This window comes from Seriola dumerili, unplaced genomic scaffold (genome assembly GCF_002260705.1).
Source record: "Seriola dumerili isolate Sdu_G_001 unplaced genomic scaffold, Sdu_1.0 BDQW01000161.1, whole genome shotgun sequence".
Lineage (NCBI taxonomy): Eukaryota > Metazoa > Chordata > Actinopteri > Carangiformes > Carangidae > Seriola > Seriola dumerili.
Window position 1 is genome coordinate 3,432,127 of NW_019174416.1, and position 22,278 is coordinate 3,454,404.

The following is a 22,278-nucleotide window of genomic DNA, read 5'->3' on the forward strand; positions in this document are numbered from 1 at the left end:
GAAAATGCACTTGCAGCCATTTTCTGCTCTTTGTGTGGGGTGGATTAGCACTGGGTAGGTACTGGGCGAAACTAGAGCATCAATCGGCACAGAAGACGAGGAGAAAAAACACCCAGGAAACATTGGACCGCCGTCGCAGACCGCGACACCGTCCGCCCGTTTTCGTGTATCGCCGGACGGACATGCAATTTACAGGTATGTGGTGAAAGTGGCGGCGGATGGAGCCGCTGCGCTAAAGATGATCGGGGCTGGTGATGTGCGCTGGGTAGTGATGATGGCTGGAGACTAGAGAGCTGTTTTTCTCTCTCCCTCTTTTCCTCCTCGCCCCGTGCATCCTCCCCGTTACTTATCGCTCCGCGCACAAACGACATAAATGATACTGTGCTGATCACTGGAGAAATACGCCCTCCGTGAACCGGCGGATGGAGCTGTCCCGGTTTTCGCGGATTATTCTGACACATGAATGGGATCTCCCCCGTTAGCTTACATCGGCATCGTAGCTCCACACTGAGATGGGTGGGGTGAGGAGAGGGTTCGTCTGTGTGGCAAGTGCACCGATGAATGATGGATCACGGAAAAGCCAAACGGGTTTTTCTGACGGGCTTTTCGCCGCACGGAGGAAAACAGATGTGCGCTATGATAAGGAGAGGAGCGAATTTGAAGCTTCAGTTGGCTCGATTTCACATCACCGCTTTCACTCTCTTTCATCATTTTTTTATTTCCCTTTTTTCCTCCTCTCCTGTACACCCCCCCCCCCTTCTCCCTCCTCCCCCCACCACCACCACCCCAACCACCAGCAGCATTTGATCCAACCGGCCAACAGGGCACTGCATGTAACAGCGAGCAGCATTGTAGACGCTCCCACAGAGGCAGTCAGGCCTGTTACTGTTACTGATGCACAGATGACAGGTTCACCCACTTCCGTTCCACACACACATGTCTAAACCCTGTTGTTTTTCATGTTATACTGAACTCTCCATCATATCTGTCGTCCGTCCGTCCTGCTCCTCAGAGTACATATGTGTTATCTGCCACTGATGCAGACTCACTCAGTTGTAAATCTGTACGCCAGCCCCTCTCCAACGAGCAGTGATGTAATGATGAGGCTGTAGATGCTCTGTTCCTGCTAATACTGATCTATGCTAAATATGTATTCCAGTGATATTTCTACTCAAGTAAAATCATACATTGTGCCCTAAGTCTGCATACCATATGACACCCTCTATAGAAAGGAAAAAATACCCCAAAATACCTTTTGAATGGAAGAAATACACAAAAAAAAACCCTTGATGACAGACATGCTGTGTGGATGTGGTATGAAAGAGATTGTTGATTGCTTATGGCACAGTGTCTTGAAGTAATTACCTCAGTGATATCACTGTTGTGCTTAAAGATACATCAGTCACTCCATTGGTAGGAAATGAAGCACCAAGTATATTGATAATTGAATGACTGTTTTAAGTCATAAATCAAGCGAAAAGGCCAAAGACTCACTAGCTTCAGGGTCAGAAATGTGTTGGTTTGGTTCCTTCTCAGTTTTAAACTATGATGAAATTGAGTATTTTTGGGTTTATGGTTGTTAGTTGGACAAAACAAAACATTTGAAAACTACATCTTGAGACATTTTTTGACATTTTTTAGGCTAAATGTGAAAAATTTGAAAAAAATAATTGACAGTTTAATTGACAATAGAGCTGTAGTTTCATCCCTAGTCATATCCACATAATATGGCTACTGTTGTTGTGACATCTGTATCCTACTCTTAGTTAGTCTATGTAGTTATATGTCTTCTTATATTATATGCATTATTATAGCTATTCCCCTCAGACAACTTGATCATGAGCAACCATGAGCAGCTGGCAGTACTGTTGCTGGGTTTTCAGTTGAGTAAATTCATGGACAGAGGCCTGTAGACATAAATAACCAACCAGTTAAAGAAAAGGGAAGTAGAGGAAAACAATCTGGACAAGCTATGGTGAACAAAAACCATCTGTGTTTTGACAAATCAGGATTCTTTCCTGAATGTGGCATAAATTTGACCCTTTGCCACCATAAATCTATGAAGGGATTTTCTCAGAAACCTTAAACTAAATAGTGGAAATAAAAATGTCAGGTGATGTCAGTGTAGGTTTTTGTGTACGCTCTGCTACCTGTCAGGCGTGGTCATGTGAGCCGGGCTTGTGTCATTGTTGTTGGGTCTAAAAAGGTGAGCATGACATCATGGGGATCATGAGACGACAGCAGTTTTGCGCTGCTGGTCTCTGAAACGACAATCATCCTGTCAAATACCTCAGTCAGCTGGCCAGTCAGCCAGCCAGCGTCCTGCACATGATGACACACTGTTCACTGCACAGATGCAGCTGGAACACACGTTTTAACTAGCGTCAGTGTGCGCGTGTGTGTTAGTGAATGTGTTGCAAATTGTCACGCGTGTGGCTAAATGCTCGAGATTCACTTCTCTTTCACGCTGATCGCATCTGATCGTATTGTGAGGCTGAATATATATTACAAAGCTAGCCTTGGGGGGAGATCCCATTGAGTGGTGTGACCCCGGCGTTGACACACTTTCTCTCACTGAAGATGTATTACACAAAAGCCCTAGCAGCACATGCTCCTCATGATTTTCTTCTACAAATTATGTGTCATTGGGTTCATGCTGCTCTGTCTCATTCCCGGTCTTCCTTGTATTTGTAATATTTGGAGCACTTCCTCTACACCCTTGGATTGTCACGGTTTAGTGCTGTCATGAGGAGATTTGATCCAAGCTTTTCATGTATAGAAGCTTCAGTTATAACGTTAGGTTGGCTAGGGGGGTTTTTGCCATGCATATCATTGATGTTATTTGCTAAAGAGTCCAACTAGTGTATGGGATTTCTGAGGAGCGTTGTTGTCTTAGTTGTTCCGGTGTAGTACAGGCCTGCAGCTACGTTACCAAGTGTCCAGAAGGGAATGAAGGGGCCCTTTGCTTTGTAAAGATACACACACGCACACACACACACACACACGCACACACACACACACATGCACACACACATGCACACACACTCACACACACCAACTGTTGAACAGAGTCTGTTATAGGGTGGGAAAGTTTATTCAGCCAAACTAGGCTTCAGTCTGTGCCTGTATTCCCAAGCACAGACAGGAGTTTAGCAGCACTGAGCCATGTTTGTCTGCCTGACAGAACCGCCTGTAGCTGCATGTTTCATTTTCTATAAGCTGAACAGTTAAAAATAACCAACGTGGTTGTAAAGTGCACAGCAGCACAAAGAATACAGGAAACTCACAACAAAATCATCTTTGTTCTTTACTCAGCTTTGTTATTTACTCAACTTACTCATTTTAAGGATCCAGGCAGCACACAGGAGTAAAGCTGGCTCTGACGTTTTACCCTTTCACTTGTGTACACTGGCATCACGGAAAGTCTACAGGCCTTTATTTATTTCATTTTCATTATTGCAAAATTAGAAGTGAAAGTCTTCTGCAAAGGACCGCAACTCCCAGATTTGTCACATGCTACAATGGATAATAATGTCACTCATCATCAACCATTCTTTTATAAAAGAAATAATGTTTGACAGTATCAGTTATAAAGATGATGGAATAAAATGAGATAAAACAATATATATTTAGCAGAAGAACCCGGTGAACCTCAGTCTGCGTTAATTTACTCTACTATCACCATCTGTATTTGGTTGAATGGCTTCTTCTGACACAGAGGTGTGTCGTAAGTATCATGAGAAGTCTGATGACTCATTCATTTGTCTGACTATGGCCCCAAGTCTTGTGGTTCACCTCGTGTAGCTATAACTCTCGCACATGTTTGTTGTCACAGGAAACTGCACCCACCTCCGATCACTTAATTTGCGATGATTAGCAAGTCTACATACAACATGTAGGCGTGACCTGCAACACTCTGTCAAACTGTACTTCTGATGTCGGCATTTGTCAGTATTTATCGTAATTCATCTATCTCCCATATGGCTACAAGAATTCATAATGGTGATCAATTTTAGATTTCTACATTGTATAATGTCCTCAAGTAGAAAAGTGGAATAATTATATTGCCAAACAGTTGTGTGCATGCTGCTGTTTTGAAATTTAGATATGTATCTCTGTGTTTGGAAGTGGGTAGATTCACCTATCTGTTCATTTGATCCTCAGTCCGTGGCTGACTGCCTGGACAAATAAAAAAGCTTTTTGACTATATAAGGAACCGTAAACCAACTTTATCCACATTAAATATGAAATAGCTGCATCCATTAACACTTTTACAACTTGATGCATCATTTTAACCTTCTGTTACTCTTAACTCCCTGTCTACCTTCAACAAGGAGAAGAGAGGCAGCCATGTTTGCCTCTTTTCTCTTTGCTGTTTGGCCCCTGGCCCTCTTAGCTCTAGTCGTGCTCTCTCTGGCTGTGAATATTAAGCTGATTATCGGTGCTGTCAGCCCTGTCTGCCAGGTCAGACGTAAAACACACACTTCTGAGAGGCACATGATATACGGGTGGGCGCATGCACGCTGTTTTGGCTGGGCTGGTGTTTTCTAATGAGGAGCGGGCAATACTGGGATTGTACAGTTTCAAGATGAACTAGCCATTTATTCCACAGACAGATCATCATAATGATGGCCTTGTGCATGAGATGAATATACATCTCTGTGTTCACATACACCAATATGAATTTTAATCTAAATTTCTGCTATCAGCTACAAATCTGACAGCTCTCTTACATGTTTTGTCAGTAGATCCACTGTCTTTGCAAAAAATAGCACTTTTTTGTTTGTATGTCAAAATGTCATTCGTTGCCACACTGCTCTCTGCCTTTCTCAGATCAATCAGATTTTCAGGTCTTGGCATTTCAAGAATTAGACGCTTCAAATATTCCTGTAGTCAAATAAGAAGGTAAAAAGGAAACAGTGAAGGGCCTCTGCCCCTTACTTCCCCTGAGCGTTAGTCTGTTATTGACATATAGTGAAATGGGAGAGGATACAGGTGCTGGGTGAAAAGACAGACACACTGCACTGCATAGCCCAAAAAGGGTTTCAGAAGAGGAAATGATGTCGTCTAGACATATCACAACAGTATGTGGTGTATTTCTACGTGGCTGAAAAGCAATATAATGGCATTATCTTCAGTTCATTCGGTTGTATCTTCTAAAGCAGTGGCTCCCAACCTTTTTTGTCAGACATCCCCCACAGCCCTGTAAGATACCAAGTACCTCTTCAGCAGCACCAGCCATTATGTCCCAAATGTGTTCATTTGAAATGATTTTAGTCTGCATGTTATTGAACTATTTACCATTTGATTAAGTTTGCATTTTGTACTACTACCACTTGGAATGCCTGTAGCTTATCCATAACTATTAGCTATTTCAATAATTTATCCATTACTTTTAGCTAACCAGTTCAACCAATTATCCATAACTAACCCTTTCAACCCTTTATCCAGTACTTGTAGCTAGCTATTTCAACCATTTATACTGGTTGTAGCTAACCGTTTCAACCAGTTATCCATTACTTGTAAATAACTAACCCCTTCAATCCTTTACCTAATATTTTAAGCTATTGCAACCTTCTATTTCAATATTTTATCCATTAGTTTTAGCCTATTTCAACCGTTTAGTCATTATTTGTAGCTAACCATTTCAACCAATTATCAATAACTAACCCTTTCAACCCTTTTAGCTAACAATTTCACCATTTATGCATAACTATTATCTATTTCAACAATTTATCCATTACTTTTAGCTATTTAAACCATTTATCTGTTACTTGTAGCTAACTATTTCAACCATGAAATCATTACTCTTAGCTGAACTATTTAAACCCTTCATGTATTACGTTTTGCTCACTTGCTAATAATTTTTCACACAATCTTTCAGTTGCAACATGTGGTGTTCAGGTGTTCTTGCCAACTCAAAATGTGGATATATTTTATGAATCAAATCGTAATTCCTACTTAGTACTTTCGCCAAGGTCTCGCACTGCACTGAAGCTTTAGTCGCTTTGGATAAAAGTGTCTGCCAAATGAGTAAATGTAAATCTTGTGACTTTCTACAGTGGAGCTTCTTCTGCCTCTCACATTTCTATCTCTTCCCCTTTTTTGTCAGACTGGGGTGTTGTGTGAGTGACGCCTTGTTACCATGACGACCCACGTGACCCTGGAGGATGCTCTGTCCAACGTGGACCTGCTGGAGGAGCTGCCCCTCCCGGACCAGCAGCCATGCATCGAACCCCCTCCCTCCTCTATCATGTACCAGGTACAATACTCGCAAATGCTGCCACCGCCATCCACCATCATCCCCCCGTTGTTCAGACATTTTTTAATGTACCCCTTTCGCTCTTCTCTCCCCACTTCTGCAGGCTAATTTTGACACCAACTTTGAAGACAGGAATGCCTTCGTGACCGGCATCGCTCGTTATATAGAGCAAGCCACAGTCCACTCCAGCATGGTGAGAGTCCCCAAAAGCACATATCATGGCTTGCCATCATATTGGCTTTCACATCTGATTGGTTAAATCAATTTTTTGTTGTGTATCTTCAATAGCCGCTGCTCCTCTTTCAGTGAACACAAAGGCGACTGTGGGAAGCAGCCTCACACCCTTAAAGAGAGCCTTGTTTTTTGTGAATTGATTATCATTTGGCTCCTTTGTTAGGATTTGGCTAGGCTTGTGGCAGGACACACATATACACACACACGCATTTATATAGACACACATTCCTCTCACACACTGGTGAATCAGGCAGACAGTGGACCACTAAACCTCTTACCCCTGATGGTGAATGAATGGAGAGTGTGATTTGACTGGTAAAGAGGGGAAGTAGAGCTTTATTTAACCCTATTTAATCAGGAAGTCCCATTGAGGTTGAAGCTGGTCTATTTGAGGATGCTCCTTGTTTAGACAGAGTGATGGGGAAATCTGTCTCACCTACTTCTGGATGGAAGAAAACTTCCCCTGCTGAAAACATTACCAAGCCCCATTCATATTAGAATGTGACTCCTCTGAAATGTATATCTTGCAAAATGTCCATCAGCATATTAAACAAGTAAGAGAAAGAATGAAGGCATCCACTCAAGGCTTTTGTCATGTGAAATTATGCTATAAGACTGAGTTATGTCTTTGCTACGTGTTCATTTATACAGAATGAGATGCTGGAGGAAGGACATGAGTACGCTGTGATGCTTTACACCTGGAGAAGCTGCTCCAGAGCCATTCCCCAGGTAACACACACACACACACACACGCATTAAATAAGATACCTAATGTCTTACTTTTTATCACATCCCTTACCTTTGCGATCTGATATTTGTTCAGCCGACACAAACTCAACCAAGAAGAAACCCAATAATCAGCTTCTACTCTGGATTTCCTTTTGTCATTAGCTTCATTGAATACAAATTGGAGATCACCCTATTTTGGAAAAACATTCTGGAAATATACATTCTGAAAAATATGCACAGGCAGTTCTGTAGTGTGACCTGGGTGACTTCATTATTGCACATGATATAATTTTCTTAAACTGGACAAATACATCTTATAGTTAAATGAAAACAGGAAACCTTGGTGTTGGGAGAAAGAAAAAAAAAAAACCTAGATATGTTTTGAAATCATGTTTACCTGCAAAAAACTGTTGTAATGTTGCATAAACTGAAATAAAGATATTCTACTGCTGCTGCAAGATGAAGCTGTATGATGGCGCCCTCTTGTGTTTGCTAGGTGAAATGCAACGAGCAACCCAACAGAGTTGAAATCTATGAGAAAACAGTGGAGGTGTTAGAGCCTGAAGTAACCAAGCTCATGAAGTTCATGTACTTTCAGGTAAGACTCAGTTGCCTGATGGTATCTCGTACATTTTATAATTAATTGAATCAGAGCTGATTCAAGAGACATATGGGTTTAAAATGTCTTCTTTATATATCCCGGTTTCTTTGTCTTGACAGCGGAAAGCCATAGAACGATTCTGTAGTGAAGTGAAGCGTCTGTGCCACGCTGAGAGAAGGAAGGACTTTGTGTCTGAGGCCTACCTGCTCACTCTGGGCAAATTCATCAACATGTTTGCAGTGCTGGACGAACTGAAGAACATGAAGTGTAGCGTCAAGAATGATCACTCTGCCTACAAAAGGTAGTGTACCATAAATAAAGAAATTCAGATCAGTGTTTTTTCCTCTGAAGAGCCAAGTGGACATTTCTCTCCTCCTCCTCTTGTCTTTAGGGCAGCTCAGTTCCTGAGGAAGATGGCTGACCCTCAGTCCATCCAGGAGTCCCAGAATCTCTCCATGTTTTTAGCCAACCACAACAGGATCACTCAGGTTGGTGTGCAGACTTAGGAATGTCTTTACAGCACGTGGTGTAAAAATGTGCCACTATGGGAGGACACAGGATGGAAGATTGACTTTTTGAATTAATGTCCTAATAACTGTAAGTTGATTCAAGGCTGTTTTTACAGTGCACTTTTCTTAAAAGAAAAAAAAAGCCCCCCTTAAACCTTTTCGATCCAGTGGTTGCCGCAAATGCACCTAAATATTCTGTTTAATCTTTAATGAAAGTACAGCTACTGAGCTTCTAACTTAGCACCTCAGGAAATGACTTGCTGAACAAACTGAGGGGATGAACGCTTTCAATTTGTATTCTGTGCCGAGCTGAAGTTGCATTGTGATGAACATATTATGCAGTCTGAATTAAAGAGTAATTAAGCAATTAACCTTCCTAACCTCAACTAATCTTTGGCCTGCTGAACAATCTGAATGACATAGACATTATTCAACTTCCACATTGGAATATTGGGGTCAGATTAAGAGACTGTCACAGCTGTGGTTTATTACCCATATACCAATGACTTAATGGTCAAGACAGACAATTTTCTTCATGTCTGTAGATAATATCAGTTCTTAGCTCAAAACATCAGATAATTGCAAGGTCCCTTAACAATCCATCATTTTGAATGATCAGTGGGCCTGTGGAAGCCCATTTAAAGTGAGCTGGTGTTAAAGAAAAACAGTGTCTTGAGCTGGAAGGTATATGTTCATACTTTTGTATGTATTGTATAGTGAATGAGCCGTTTCTGGCGTTTGTGTGTAAATGAATTGACTGGCTGAAGGTGACCTGTTGTCCTACCTCTGTCTCTGTGCAGTGCCTGCACCAACAGTTGGAGGTGATTCCTGGCTACGAGGAACTTTTGGCCGACATTGTCAACATCTGTGTAGACTATTATGAGAACAAGATGTATTTGACGCCAAGTGAGAAACACATGCTGCTCAAGGTACACACATTTGACATCTTAACATGCTGCCAACTGATAACAGTCAATAGTCTGATCTCTAGCTGGTTAAGTGTAATTTGTCATTGTAAAACAAATCCTCTCTCTCTCTGTGTCAGGTGATGGGCTTTGGTCTGTACTTGATGGATGGGAATGTGAGTAATATCTACAAACTAGATGCCAAAAAGAGGATCAACCTGAGCAAGATTGACAAGTTCTTCAAAGTAAGGCTTTTGCTTTTTCACCATCTCTTTTTATCCAGGAATATATCTGTGTGTGTGATCGGCAGGTGAGACATTTCTTTCTTTGTGTTTCAGCTTCAAGTGGTGCCACTGTTCGGAGACATGCAGATAGAGCTGTCACGATACATTGAGACTAGTGCTCACTACGAAGAGAACAAGTCCAAGTAAGAGAACCCATCCGGCTATCTGTATACCTACTTAACAGAACTGCTCTCAATCACAAACAAAATCAGAGATCCTTGACCACCAGGCCATCTGCTCCCGCCCCCACCCCCACCCCCTCTAAACATCCATCTTCTCCAATCTGTGACCAGGTGGACGTGCACCCAGAGCAGCATCTCACCGCAGTACAACCTGTGTGAGCAGATGGTGCAGATCAGGGAGGACCACATCCGTTTCATCTCGGAGCTGGCGCGCTACAGCAACAGCGAAGTGGTGACGGGCTCGGGCCTGGACAGCCAGAAGTCCGACGAGGAGTACAGGGAGCTGTTCGACCTGGCTCTGAGAGGACTGCAGCTGCTGTCCAAGTGGAGCACACACGTCATGGAAGTTGTGAGTTCATGTGTGGGCGGGGAAAACGTTTGTGTGGCAGACAGTGTGCGTGGGTTTAGGTATGAAAAGTTTGTGGTTTTTGCCATTGATCGTTGCAGCTTTGGTCTATTTATATCTCTCTGTTGTCTCTTCCAGTACTCGTGGAAGCTGGTCCATCCCACAGACAAATTCTGTAACAAGGACTGTCCAGGCACAGCGGAGGAGTATGAACGAGCCACACGTTACAATTACACCAGTGAAGAAAAATTTGCCCTGGTGGAGGTCATTGCTATGATCAAAGGGCTGCAGGTAAAACACTAATGACCCCGACAGGAGTGGTCAAAGGACATTTTAAAACTTTGTTCTGTGAATAGGCATGAATGCAGATAAGCAGCTCATTTAGTCAAATGAGAAACTAATCACAGAAAAAGCTTTGATGTTACATATATTTTACCGTAAAGGAATACTTCAGCATTTTGAGAGATACGCTTATTTGCTGAAAGTTTGATGAGAACATCGATACCGCTCTCATGAGTTCGCTAATTATGAAGCCACAGCCAGCCGCCAGTTAGCTGAGCTTAGCATAAAGACTGGAAGCAGGGGGGACAGGTTAGCCTGGCTCCTTATCTTTTTAGGGGTGCTGGAAGGTTAATTTCATTACCTTCCGACAGGGCCGGGCTAGATGTTTCCCCTTGTTGTTTTTATGCTAAGATAAGCTAACTGGTTGCTGGCTGTAGTCTTGTATTCAAAGCCCCCCTCTGCTCAAAAATTTGTTTTCAATATTGTTTCTTCAGTTTAATGTTTGACCTCCACTGTGCAGAATGATTTATGGCCAGACTAGGATACTAGAAGACTGATTTCACAACCATCTACTGAAGTGGAAAGTTTCTCTGCTCTGCCTTTAGTCTCAGTCTAACATATATATGTACAAGCATGATTTTGGAAGCCAAAATCCAACTTACACAAGTGTGTTGTGGAAACTGAGAATTTTCATATGTGTTTTTATAATGTCTTCAACCATGTATGGATATGAGAGTGGTATCGAACTTTTCATTCAACTCTCATCAAGAAAGTGAATAAGTATTCAACAAGTATTTTTTCCAAAATTTCCAAACTATTCCTTTAAGTTCGGGTCAGGAATCCTCACAACCAGGATGATGATGATGATGATGATGGTGCTATGTAATGTACTGTGTAGGTTCTGATGGGTCGAATGGAGTCGGTGTTTAACCAGGCCATCAGGAATACCATCTACGCAGCGCTGCAGGACTTTGCCCAGATGACCCTTAGAGAGCCTCTGCGCCAGGCTGTGCGCAAGAAGAAGAACGTCCTCATTAGGTACACACATGAAGATGATCTGATTAAACATACATTAAACTTCATCTTATGTCTTTTGTGAATTGTTTGAAAATTGTCTGAAGACCTAACGCACTTCTTTAATCCTGCTTTCTTTGTAGTGTTCTCCAGGCCATTCGAAAGACCGTCTGTGACTGGGAAGGGGCGAGGGAGCCTCCAAACGACCCCTGTCTGAGGGGAGAGAAGGACCCGAAAGGTGGATTTGACATTAAAGTGCCCCGCAGGGCTGTAGGACCCTCCAGCACACAGGTAAGTCTAACAGCTAAGATCATCTTAGTCTTAAAATGGTTTAAAAAAACAGGGCACAGCCAAACCAAAATTCTGTTGGTTCTGACTGTTAACATCCCTTAAGAAGAAGTACTGAGATCTTTTATTAAATAAGATACAGCTAGCAACACCACAAAGTAAAAATACAAGTAGTACCCGCAAATTGTACTTAAAGTATCCAAACTAAAAATACTCATTATGCAAAGTGGCTCCTATCACTGTGTTTATTTCTCAAGATAAAATTTAAACCGTTGGGGACTTTCCTGTTAGTTTTATTACAACTTTATCATTTGTGTTAATAAATGATGTTTAGTGATGTTTCATACTCCCCAGTATACACAGCTTCACACACAACTCCAACCTGAGCAGCACTAAACAGCCATCAATACACAAAGTGCTTCAAAGCAAACATTCCCATCTGCACAGGGATTCTCTCAACTGGTTCAAACTTCACAACCATAAAAATAACTAGTTTTTGACAAGTGTAGTTCTAGTAGTTCCAGTTTTGCCATCTGTTACAATGCACATTAATAAGCAACGATTGCAAAAAATTGCAAATACTTTGTCAAATGATAGTCAAATGAATAAGAGCACTCCCTCAGTTATATGATATAGACTCCAGGATTTGATAAGGAGTGGATTAAGAGATATGAGAATAAATCAAATGGATTTAAAACAGTTTGTGACTGATAAATTGTTTCTCTCTGATCTAAATTATTCTCTATATTATCTGCCTCTTTGAGAAAGGGTTTTATTCTGAAGGTTAGAAATAGTGAGAAATTGCCTTGAACCAAATCTGTACTGCACCTAGAGTATATACTGTGGTGGAAAATTATTAATGTTGTTACATTACATAGGTTTACATAGGCGAGCATCTGCTTTGTCGTTTTCCAATTTTCATCTTTTTCCCTTTGTCCTTCCTCTGCAGCTGTACATGGTGCGCACCATGCTGGAGTCATTGATAGCAGATAAGAGTGGGTCTAAGAAGACACTCCGCAGCAGTCTGGATGGACCCATAGTGGTGGCCATAGAAGACTTCCACAAACAGTCCTTCTTCTTCACACACCTGCTCAACTTCAGCGGTGAGTATGGTGAAGCCAAAAGGGTCTGATGTGTTTTCAAATGAACTGAAATCCTTATGACATTTAAATGAATTCCTTCCTTTTCTGCTCCCCTCTGCTGTCCAGAGGCCCTGCAGCAGTGCTGCGACCTGTCCCAGCTGTGGTTCAGAGAGTTCTTCCTGGAACTGACCATGGGCCGCAGAATCCAGTTCCCCATTGAGATGTCCATGCCCTGGATCCTCACCGACCACATCCTCGAGACCAAGGAGCCCTCCATGATGGAGTAAGACAAAACTTCCACTGTGAAGCTCAGAATGAGTTTTGTACCTTGAGATAACAGACTGGATTGTAACTTCCATTCTCCCTCCTCCAGATATGTGCTGTACCCTCTCGACTTATATAACGATAGCGGATACTACGCTCTCACTAAGTTCAAGAAACAGTTCCTTTATGATGAAATCGAAGCTGAGGTAATGCCACTTGAATAAGGTTTGCCTTTTAAGAAATATAATGCATCAACCTTTAATTCTCTGCTGCTCTTTTAAAATGATACCTTCATACTGTGCTGTGTCTGTTTTTAGGTAAACCTCTGCTTCGATCAGTTTGTCTACAAGTTAGCAGATCAGATATTTGCCTACTACAAAGCAATGGCTGGGAGGTAGGAGAAGGGACTTTATTAGTTAGCACTTATTGGCACATACTGTGGCACTTGATCTACTTAAGATGTATAAATAATATCATCTGTGTTCTACAGTGTCCTCCTAGACAAGCGATTCAGAGCAGAGTGTAAAAACTATGGCGTGATCATCCCGTACCCTCCATCAAACCGCTACGAGACGCTGCTCAAACAAAGACACGTACAGGTACTGGAACAATAACATCACTCAGGCTGTGTTTTGAGCAGCCTCTTCTACGTCTCATATATAAGGATACAGACTGACAGCCATCATTATGGGCTGTGTAGAAAACCTTAACCATTCCTCCTGTATCCTGCAGCTGCTTGGTCGCTCCATCGACCTGAACCGTCTCATCACCCAGAGGATCTCTGCAGCAATGTACAAGTCTCTGGACCACGCTATCAGCCGCTTTGAGAGTGAGGACCTCACTTCCATAGTGGTAAGATCACACACCAGGAATACACATCTATCAGAAACTGAACTTTCCCCTTTCATGTCCTCTTCTTCATAACGCTTCTGTGTGTCTGCTGGACAGGAGTTGGAGTGGCTGCTGGAGATCAACAGACTAACCCACCGGCTGCTGTCCAAGCACATGACCCTGGACAGCTTTGATGCCATGTTCCGCGAGGCCAATCACAACGTCTCCGCCCCGTACGGAAGAATCACGCTGCACGTCTTCTGGGAGCTGAACTTTGACTTCCTCCCTAACTACTGCTACAATGGATCCACAAACCGGTTAGTTTGATGCTCTATCTTTGTGGAGAGACTTAAAAAAAAAAAAAAGAAAGCCTGTTTCTCCTTTTCGTTTTAAACATTTCTCTCTCTCTCTCTCTCTCTCTCTCTCTCTGTCAGCTTTGTACGTACAGCCATTCCTTTCACCCAGGAGCCTCAAAGAGACAAGCCAGCCAATGTACAGCCTTACTACCTGTACGGGTCCAAGGTATGATGTCGCAGATGATTTATAATTCATACTAACAGCATACATTTTCCTCAAAGCTTGTAACTGTATGTGTAAAGGAAGCCTGTCTTCCTACTGCTCCAGATTAACACTGTCTCTCTGTGTCTTCCTCTCTTGTCAGCCTCTGAACATTGCCTACTCCCACATATACAGCTCCTACAGAAACTTTGTCGGCCCGCCTCACTTCAAGACTATCTGCCGTCTCCTTGGTTACCAAGGCATTGCTGTAGTGATGGAAGAGCTCCTGAAGATTGTCAAGAGCCTGGTATTTGTCTTCATTTTCCACCGCATCCCCTAAAAAACATGTTTCCCTCCCCCCTCAGTGCGCCGGATTGGTAGTCATCTTTTTGTTCCCTCTTTGTGCCCTTTCTTCCTCTCGCCTGCTATCTGTCTTTCTTTTCACTTTGCAGTTACAGGGCACCATCCTGCAGTATGTAAAAACGCTGATAGAAGTCATGCCCAAGATCTGCCGCCTACCGCGCCATGAGTATGGCTCCCCAGGTGAGATTAGTCCCCACTGTTACAGGGAAGAGAGTGCATGTGGGGTTATATCTGCAGCAATTACAACAACAATTTATTTCCCATTAAAGCTGTAATGTTTGAATGAAGTTATCATCATGACATTGTTGAATAGAAAAGTGGGGTGAATACTGAAAATGGCACATTTACCACTGACATTTGCTGAGTGGATTTGTTTGGCTGCGCTCGTCGTGTTATCGCTTCAGTAAATATTATGTTCGTTTTCACATTAACTGGTTGATTGAAGATATTTTTTCCTGCATCCACAGCAACGACGGGGAAATAACATCAAATTACCTTTTAGTTTGAACTTGCAGAGAGTTACTAATTTATGCATTAAGCAAAACCACCAACCAATCAATACGCATTTTACTAAATTGTTTTGTTAAATTGTTTTCTGCCCTCCAAGTTCAGAAACTGACATGAGCTGTGACTGTTAACAAAATGTGCGTGAAATATTGGGACAGGTCTTTAGTGTAATTCAGCTTACAGGTTATTTTTTTAAAGGACATTCTAGGTTAGTCAGATAAAAGCTTATCAGAAGAAGACAATCAAACTTATGGCTCAAAAGTTTCACTTTATCTGCAGCAATTTAAGAATATTTTAGTGCACTGGACCACACTGTGTCCAATAACAAATATGTCGAAGTAAGAGAGCAGGTTGTTGTCAAAATGTCTTGTCAGTAGCTGATTTTTAGCTGTGCTGGTGACATGGCTCTAAGGATGGCAGTGTTGGTCTGCCGGTTGATCAGTTTACAGCTTTGGTCCAGAACGTGTCTGTGGACTCCCCCACTCCGCTCTGAGAACACACCTTTATCACTTTCACAAATGTATTTTCTTTCCTTTCTCTTTTTGTTGCTTTACACTAAATAAAATACAGTAAAGGCTTAAAAAAAAATTAAATAAATTTCGAAGAATATTGGATGCTCCTGAGCAGTTTCACATCACAAGTAAGGCTAAAGACATATTTTACATATTTTTTTGACATGTGCTCTTACACAAGCACATGAACAAATGTAGACAGAAATGAACCATACCTGAAAGCCGACCCAGTTATGGTTTGTTTTCAGGTATGGTGGGCAGTTGGGTCTATTTTTATGCCTCCGTGCCGGGGACAGCCGGGGACAGCCGGGGCCAGAGGCACTATGTTTTTAGGTTGTCCATCTGTCTGTCCGTCCCATTCTTGTGAACGCGATAGCTCTGTAATGCTGTGAGGGAATTTCTTCAAATATCGCACCAATATTCACTTGGACTCAAGGAGTAACTGATTAGAATTTGGTACTCAAAGTTCAGGGTCATGGTGACCTCACATAACACACAGTTTTGGCCTTGTGAACGCAATATCTCAGTAACACCGTGAGGGAACCTTGAGCTGGGTCCCCCTCCTTGGTCCGGCTTCATGCACTGAAGCTGCCTCTCTGAGTGCAGTCAAGGCTTGGCATTAACAACATTAACACGTTACAGGAAGAAGATTCAGCTATTATTTGGAGCAGCAGAGGGAAATGCTTGCAGCATAGAAAGCACTACATCAACAGGAATAAAACAGCCAGTATTGTAATAACTTCCAGGGGGTAAATGAGCCAGTCGGGGACACAGTGAGGAAAATGGAAATTAAATTTGAGATAGGTTTATATATTGTAATTAAATTAAAATGAATACAGTTTTATAAAGTATTTCTTTGCCAATGTGCAATACAGAAAAGAAAATGCTTAAAAATCCAATATGAGGCACACAAAAGCATAAAAGATGCCTTACTTCTCTCCTTACTTATGTTGCATCTTTGTATATTCCCTGACCTGCCTCTGTGCATTTTGGCCGGAGCCATGTGCGCAGATTAGAGGCCTGTCAGATGGGATATCCCTATGAGGAGGGCTTGGTAATCTGTAGATTACTGATGTTCTGTACCCTGAGTTCTGTACCTGGCTTACTGCCTGTGATCTTACTGTCAGCAGTTAATGATCCTCCTGTCCTCTGCTGCGAGGGCCTGACGCTGTGACCAAATGTGGGTCAGAGCAGCCGGGCAGACGCGCTGACATCATCCTGATTCATACCACCAGCAATACATTATCAATGCTTGGCTGTATGTTTGAGGAATAAAAAGATGTTTTAATCATAGAGCTTATATGTGGGTATCATGGCTGTATTTTTCTATTCCTGCCATTCCAGGTATCCTGGAATTCTTCCACCATCAGCTCAAGGATATAATTGAGTATGCTGAGCTGAAGACAGATGTCTTCCAGAGCTTAAGGGAAGTGGGAAACGCCATCCTCTTCTGCCTGCTCATCGAGCAAGCTCTGGTAAGATGTGTTCCTTTGCAAGTTGTCCATTTCCCATCTTACAGTTTGGATATAGGAATACTCCTGATCCCCCTCTCCTTCTCCTTTTATTTGTTGTGTTTATTTCTGTACTTTTTTGCCACATTAGTTGTCTCCCCCTTATTCCACTGCTCTCCCAACATTTCCACTATTAATCCCCTCTGTGGTCCCTGAGCATGACCACAGAGCGGGGCCTGTAATGACTAGCTGTCTTGACTGCCATGCTTTTAATGTGGGTGAGCAATAACCTGGGTGCCTGAAGGTTTCTGGCTAATTTATGGTGTTGATTCACATCCTAAATCAAAACTCACGGACGGAAACTGTCAGGCCCCCAGTCCAAGTGCCCCCAAGTGTCTTTGAACTTTGATGTTTTTTTTTCTGAAATACAACTCTATTTTTCATTACACGCTGGCAACTACCTCAGGTGGTAAGAATTTAGGTCTTGTCGTTAGTCTCAAAATAACACAGAGACCGAATATATCTTTCTCTCTCTCCTTTTTTTTTAAATCTCTTGTTGGTTTGGGCTGCTGTGTTTCTGTTTCTCTCTTTTTCACCATGTCAGTTTGGCACACACGGTTTCACCTCCAATCAGCCATGGAAGCAAAAAGGACTGAGACACTAGGATTTGAAGTGAAATTTTTCAGTTTTGACTCAGAAGCCTCCACAAATAAAAAGTGAAGACAGACACTCGATCAAAAACAAACAAACAAACAAAAAAAACCCCAAAAAAACACTACATTGGCCGTTGCATTACAGAATGGTTCTGTCCTTGTCTTCCATGGAAGAGGTGATAATACATTTCTGGTTGGTTGTTGGTACAGTCTTGTGCTTAACTCTGCACCTCTGCCTCCATACTCTCTTCCGGTTCTGGGCGCTTGTAATGCCTGTCTACATAACACTAGCTCAGCTGTCACTCTTTCTGCCATTTCTGTCTGACTGCACCTGACCTCTGTATGTGTATGGTGTTTGTGTGTGTGTGCGTGTGTGTGTGCGCGCGTGCGTGTGTCAGTTTGGACTGCCTGCGTGTGTTTAGGTATGTGTGTTTGGGGGTGTGCGTGTGTGTCTTGCTTGTATAATTGCATGGCTCTCTTTTCTCATTCATCACCTTTTAGCTGAGGTTGCAAGATGCTGCTTCTCCTTGCGTTTAGTTTGACTTGTAGTGTGACTAACTTGACTAACAATCGCCATGACAACCATCAAGCTTAAGCAAGCTGGACAAGTAAGAGTTACCCCACAACTTCACATACAATACACACTAGACGTTTTATCCAGGAGGATGAGAGTTTATTAAGATGCTTGGAAACTTGACCCTTTTGTTGTCAAACCAGATTAGATGGGATGTTGTATTTAGAGTGTGACAAATTATAATCTTGCTAATGTTGGCCTGTCACTATGGCTTGATAATCTTAACCCCTATGATACACGCAGACATACACTCAGTTATCTCCTTCTGTGCGTAAGCTGGGGATAGTGTTGACTAATCTATTAACGCACTCCTACAGCGTGGAGCTCATGGCTGTTCTCTCAATGCTTTAGTCGTTTAAAAGTGTGCTTCAAAAGCTTTAGCCCTTAGTTGTAGCAACACTCTACTAGACTAAATTAAGGAAATCAACATCACCTCACGACCACCTGCATGCTCGGTAGGGGTGTCCATAAAGCAAAGGGGGTGATGCTCTTGATGAAAATGATGTGTTTGTGTGTTTGTGTTGTGCTTGAATCTTAGTCCCAGGAGGAAGTGTGTGATCTGCTTCATGCCGCCCCGTTCCAGAACATCCTGCCCAGAGTCTACATCAAAGGTATACAACATGTTACTCCCATCCAGCCCAGTGCCCATTGATTTATCTGTCATTTTTGTACAACTTGCACATGTCCTTCCTTGTGTTTGCGTGTTACGCAGAGGGAGAGCGTCTGGAGGTGAGGATGAAAAGGCTGGAAGCCAAGTATGCCCCTCTCCACCTTGTGCCTCTAATTGAGAGGTTGGGAACCCCACAAGTGAGTTTAATGCTGACAAACATAAAAGCAGATACACGAGGAAAGATCTGATCCATTAAGTTGTGTCTTTTATTGTTGTTTTCGTTCACTTATGAATATTCTGAATTTTCTGTTTACCAGCAAATTGCCATTGCCCGTGAGGGAGACCTGCTGACCAAAGAACGCCTGTGCTGTGGCCTTTCGATGTTCGAGGTCATCCTGACGCGCATCCGCAGTTTCCTGCAGGATGGGGTGTGGCGTGGGCCTCCCCCCACCAATGGTGTGATGCATGTTGATGAGTGTATGGAGTTCCACCGCCTGTGGAGCGCCATGCAGTTTGTTTACTGCATCCCTGTGGGCACACACGAGTTCACAGCAGAGTAAGTAACACCTGGCTGGTGCCTTTGCGGTATTACTTTTGTCTTTTTCAGTGATCAAACACACATGCAGCCGAACATGACGATGGAATAGAACTTTAAAATAGAATAAAGTGGTACAAGTGGTTGGTTCGGTTTGCTGATAGTAAATGCAAATGCTCTCCAAAAAGTAGGTTATACTGTATTTTACCCTGAATTTGTCCTGGAGGAATTTGTTGGAAACATGGAAAAATTGGTGGAAAAAAGTTGCAAATTATTACAAAAAAAAGTTTTTAGTCTTAGCTGTGAGGTGGAACGGTTGGTGTATCTAACAAGAGAGGACATGGTTAAGGTTAAGGGAAACAGCTTTTTTCCAATACACCTTGACGTTGCAGTACCTCCTTCTCCTCCTCCCGTTGGGGACAAAAAGGAACAAAATCTAAAAGAGTATTGTTGTGTCGCATACACATGACCACACCTTGGTTTAAGATGGGGACCATTTTTGCATATCGCTCTTTTCTCTGTCATCATAGCAGCTGAGAAAAACACTGCAGGGTAAACCTGGATCAGAAAAGACGAGTTGCGCAATTAATTATGAAATCTTGTCACGTCCTCTGGAATAAATTTGCATAAAAGTAGTCGATGGAAACGTGAACTGAATTGGATTTTCCTTTGCAGAAACCTTTTCACATTTTTTTCACAAGACTTGAGCCTCACTTTAATGGAAACATAACTCCGGTGTCGTATGTGCTTTGCCTAACAGGCAGTGCTTCGGGGATGGGCTGAACTGGGCCGGCTGTGCCATCATCGTGCTGTTGGGACAGCAGCGTCGTTTTGACCTCTTTGATTTCTGCTACCACCTGCTCAAAGTCCAAAGACAGGACGGCAAGGACGAGATCATCAAAAACGTGGTGGGTATATTACATCCTATGCATTTACTCACACATATACCAGTTGACATTTGAGTTATTTTTTCTGCCTCTGTATGATTTGAATACACCCATTCTTGTCTGTTTTCCTTGACAGCCCCTGAAGAAGATGGCAGACCGCATTAGGAAGTACCAGATCCTCAACAATGAGATCTTTGCCATCCTGAACAAGTACATGAAGGCAGTGGAGACAGACAGTTCCACTGTGGAGCATGTTCGCTGTTTCCAGCCTCCTATACACCAATCTCTGGCTACCACCTGTTGAAAAAGACCCTTCACACATAGTGCACACACACACTCTCAAACACACACACACACACATTCCCCATAGCTGTGATACTAATTTCTGCCTCTTTGCTGGTCTTGTAGAGGTAAAGATTACCACAATGACTCCCCACTGGGGTTTAAGAATCCAAAGTCAAATCCTCTCAAACTTTTCCTCTGTCTAAACTATGACTGTCTTTGGATTCTTTAAACCCATAGAAGTGGTCCAGACCAGAGGTGAAAGCGTATATTCACACCTTTTTCTTTTTCTTTTACCGTCTGTGTGGCTCTCACTCAGACTCATGCATGCCTTCTCTTACTCCCTCAGCTGCACACCTGTGGAATGGACCACTGACACAAATGCCAAAAGAGTATGTCTATCCTATGATCTGAAGCCCTCTTTGGCTCCACTTGTTTGAAGTAACAGCCATTCTGAGTCATAAACGCCTTTCAGAATTTGCAATCAAGAGCTGAGACAAAATCTAACAAGGTTTAAATAAAGTACGAAATAATGCAACAAATAACTAATTTTCTAAGTTATATAAAGTTATTTTAAGTGCAACATGGTGCTCTTTAAGTGCTACTACAGCTACTAACAGTACTAGCACAGGCACCAGAACACCTGTGCTATCATTATGTGTGCCCTCTATATGACCCAAACTTGTTTATCGTGCTGCATTTCAAACTCCTCCTCGCTCATTTGTGTAATAATCTGATCTGCCCGTGTTCATGATACATAGTGTCTATCATGATGCATTTGAATACTTCTTCATGCCTCCTTCTACACCTGCTTGCTTTCAAAGGAATTAAGATGCATTGCATTTTTGATTTGCTTTTATTCATCTTACCCTCCAGTCTGGTTTTCTTGCCTCCTCCTGACACGTTTTTATTCGGTACCAAGATCCACTGTAAATTTCACTGTTGAACAAAGTGCAGTGTTGAGTGTTGTAATTGTTATTGTTTTTAATTATTAATATTTTAATTTACACATCCTTGGTATAGTTGCCTCTCTACTACTGACTGGAAACCTCATCCACTGTTTTTTTTTTCTCTCTCTTTTTGTCTGTTGGAAAGATTTTTATATTCTGTACATGAATACAGTGATATTATTTACAATTTGGAAAAGACACATCTTCATCTGGGTAAATGTGTTTGCTTTTTCAAGAGTAAAAAAAAAGATAAAAGAACAAGACTAGAAAATACCTCTAGGTTGTATACAGACAGTGCTGTACTAGATTAACCTGTTTTGAGTGTGAATGGATGCTGTCGGTCTAGAAGACCTATGAAACATAAACTCTGCACATAAAGGAACAAAAAAAAAACCATAACTAAAATGTCAGTTATAATTAAAGGGCGGTTTCCTAAGTATAGTCAGTATTTACTATTGATGGATTTTTGCTTTAGGTTTAGCAGTGTTATCAAAAATATGCAAAAATTGTCCCTATTTTTTTTCATATGAAGGAAAACATTAATTATTAATAAGTAACCCTCCCCAAATAGCCCTGTGATCTTTTTCTGCTCTGTTTTCAATGAAGAAAGTTTCTTTTGTAACTCCAGTGTCTTTTTATCATA

The 22,278-nt window shown here is 42.1% G+C and overlaps 1 protein-coding gene across 1 annotated transcript; it reads left to right on the plus strand.

Annotated features, from left to right (window-relative positions):
• The first annotated feature begins 45 nt into the window (after positions 1 to 45).
• On the plus strand, positions 46 to 22,031 carry LOC111226543 (cytoplasmic FMR1-interacting protein 2). Its single transcript, XM_022751740.1, has 30 exons — positions 46 to 195; positions 6,113 to 6,262; positions 6,366 to 6,455; positions 7,148 to 7,225; positions 7,722 to 7,823; positions 7,946 to 8,127; positions 8,218 to 8,314; positions 9,136 to 9,264; positions 9,381 to 9,485; positions 9,579 to 9,667; positions 9,818 to 10,055; positions 10,191 to 10,343; positions 11,233 to 11,372; positions 11,492 to 11,639; positions 12,586 to 12,739; positions 12,845 to 13,001; positions 13,092 to 13,188; positions 13,300 to 13,376; positions 13,473 to 13,581; positions 13,715 to 13,834; positions 13,931 to 14,130; positions 14,248 to 14,335; positions 14,475 to 14,618; positions 14,764 to 14,854; positions 17,038 to 17,168; positions 18,910 to 18,982; positions 19,084 to 19,178; positions 19,299 to 19,537; positions 20,277 to 20,424; positions 20,540 to 22,031. Exons 2-30 carry the CDS (start codon positions 6,146 to 6,148, stop codon positions 20,705 to 20,707), a joined length of 3,759 nt encoding a protein of 1,252 aa, XP_022607461.1. The 5' UTR covers positions 46 to 195; positions 6,113 to 6,145; the 3' UTR covers positions 20,708 to 22,031.
• The last annotated feature ends 247 nt before the right edge of the window (positions 22,032 to 22,278 follow it).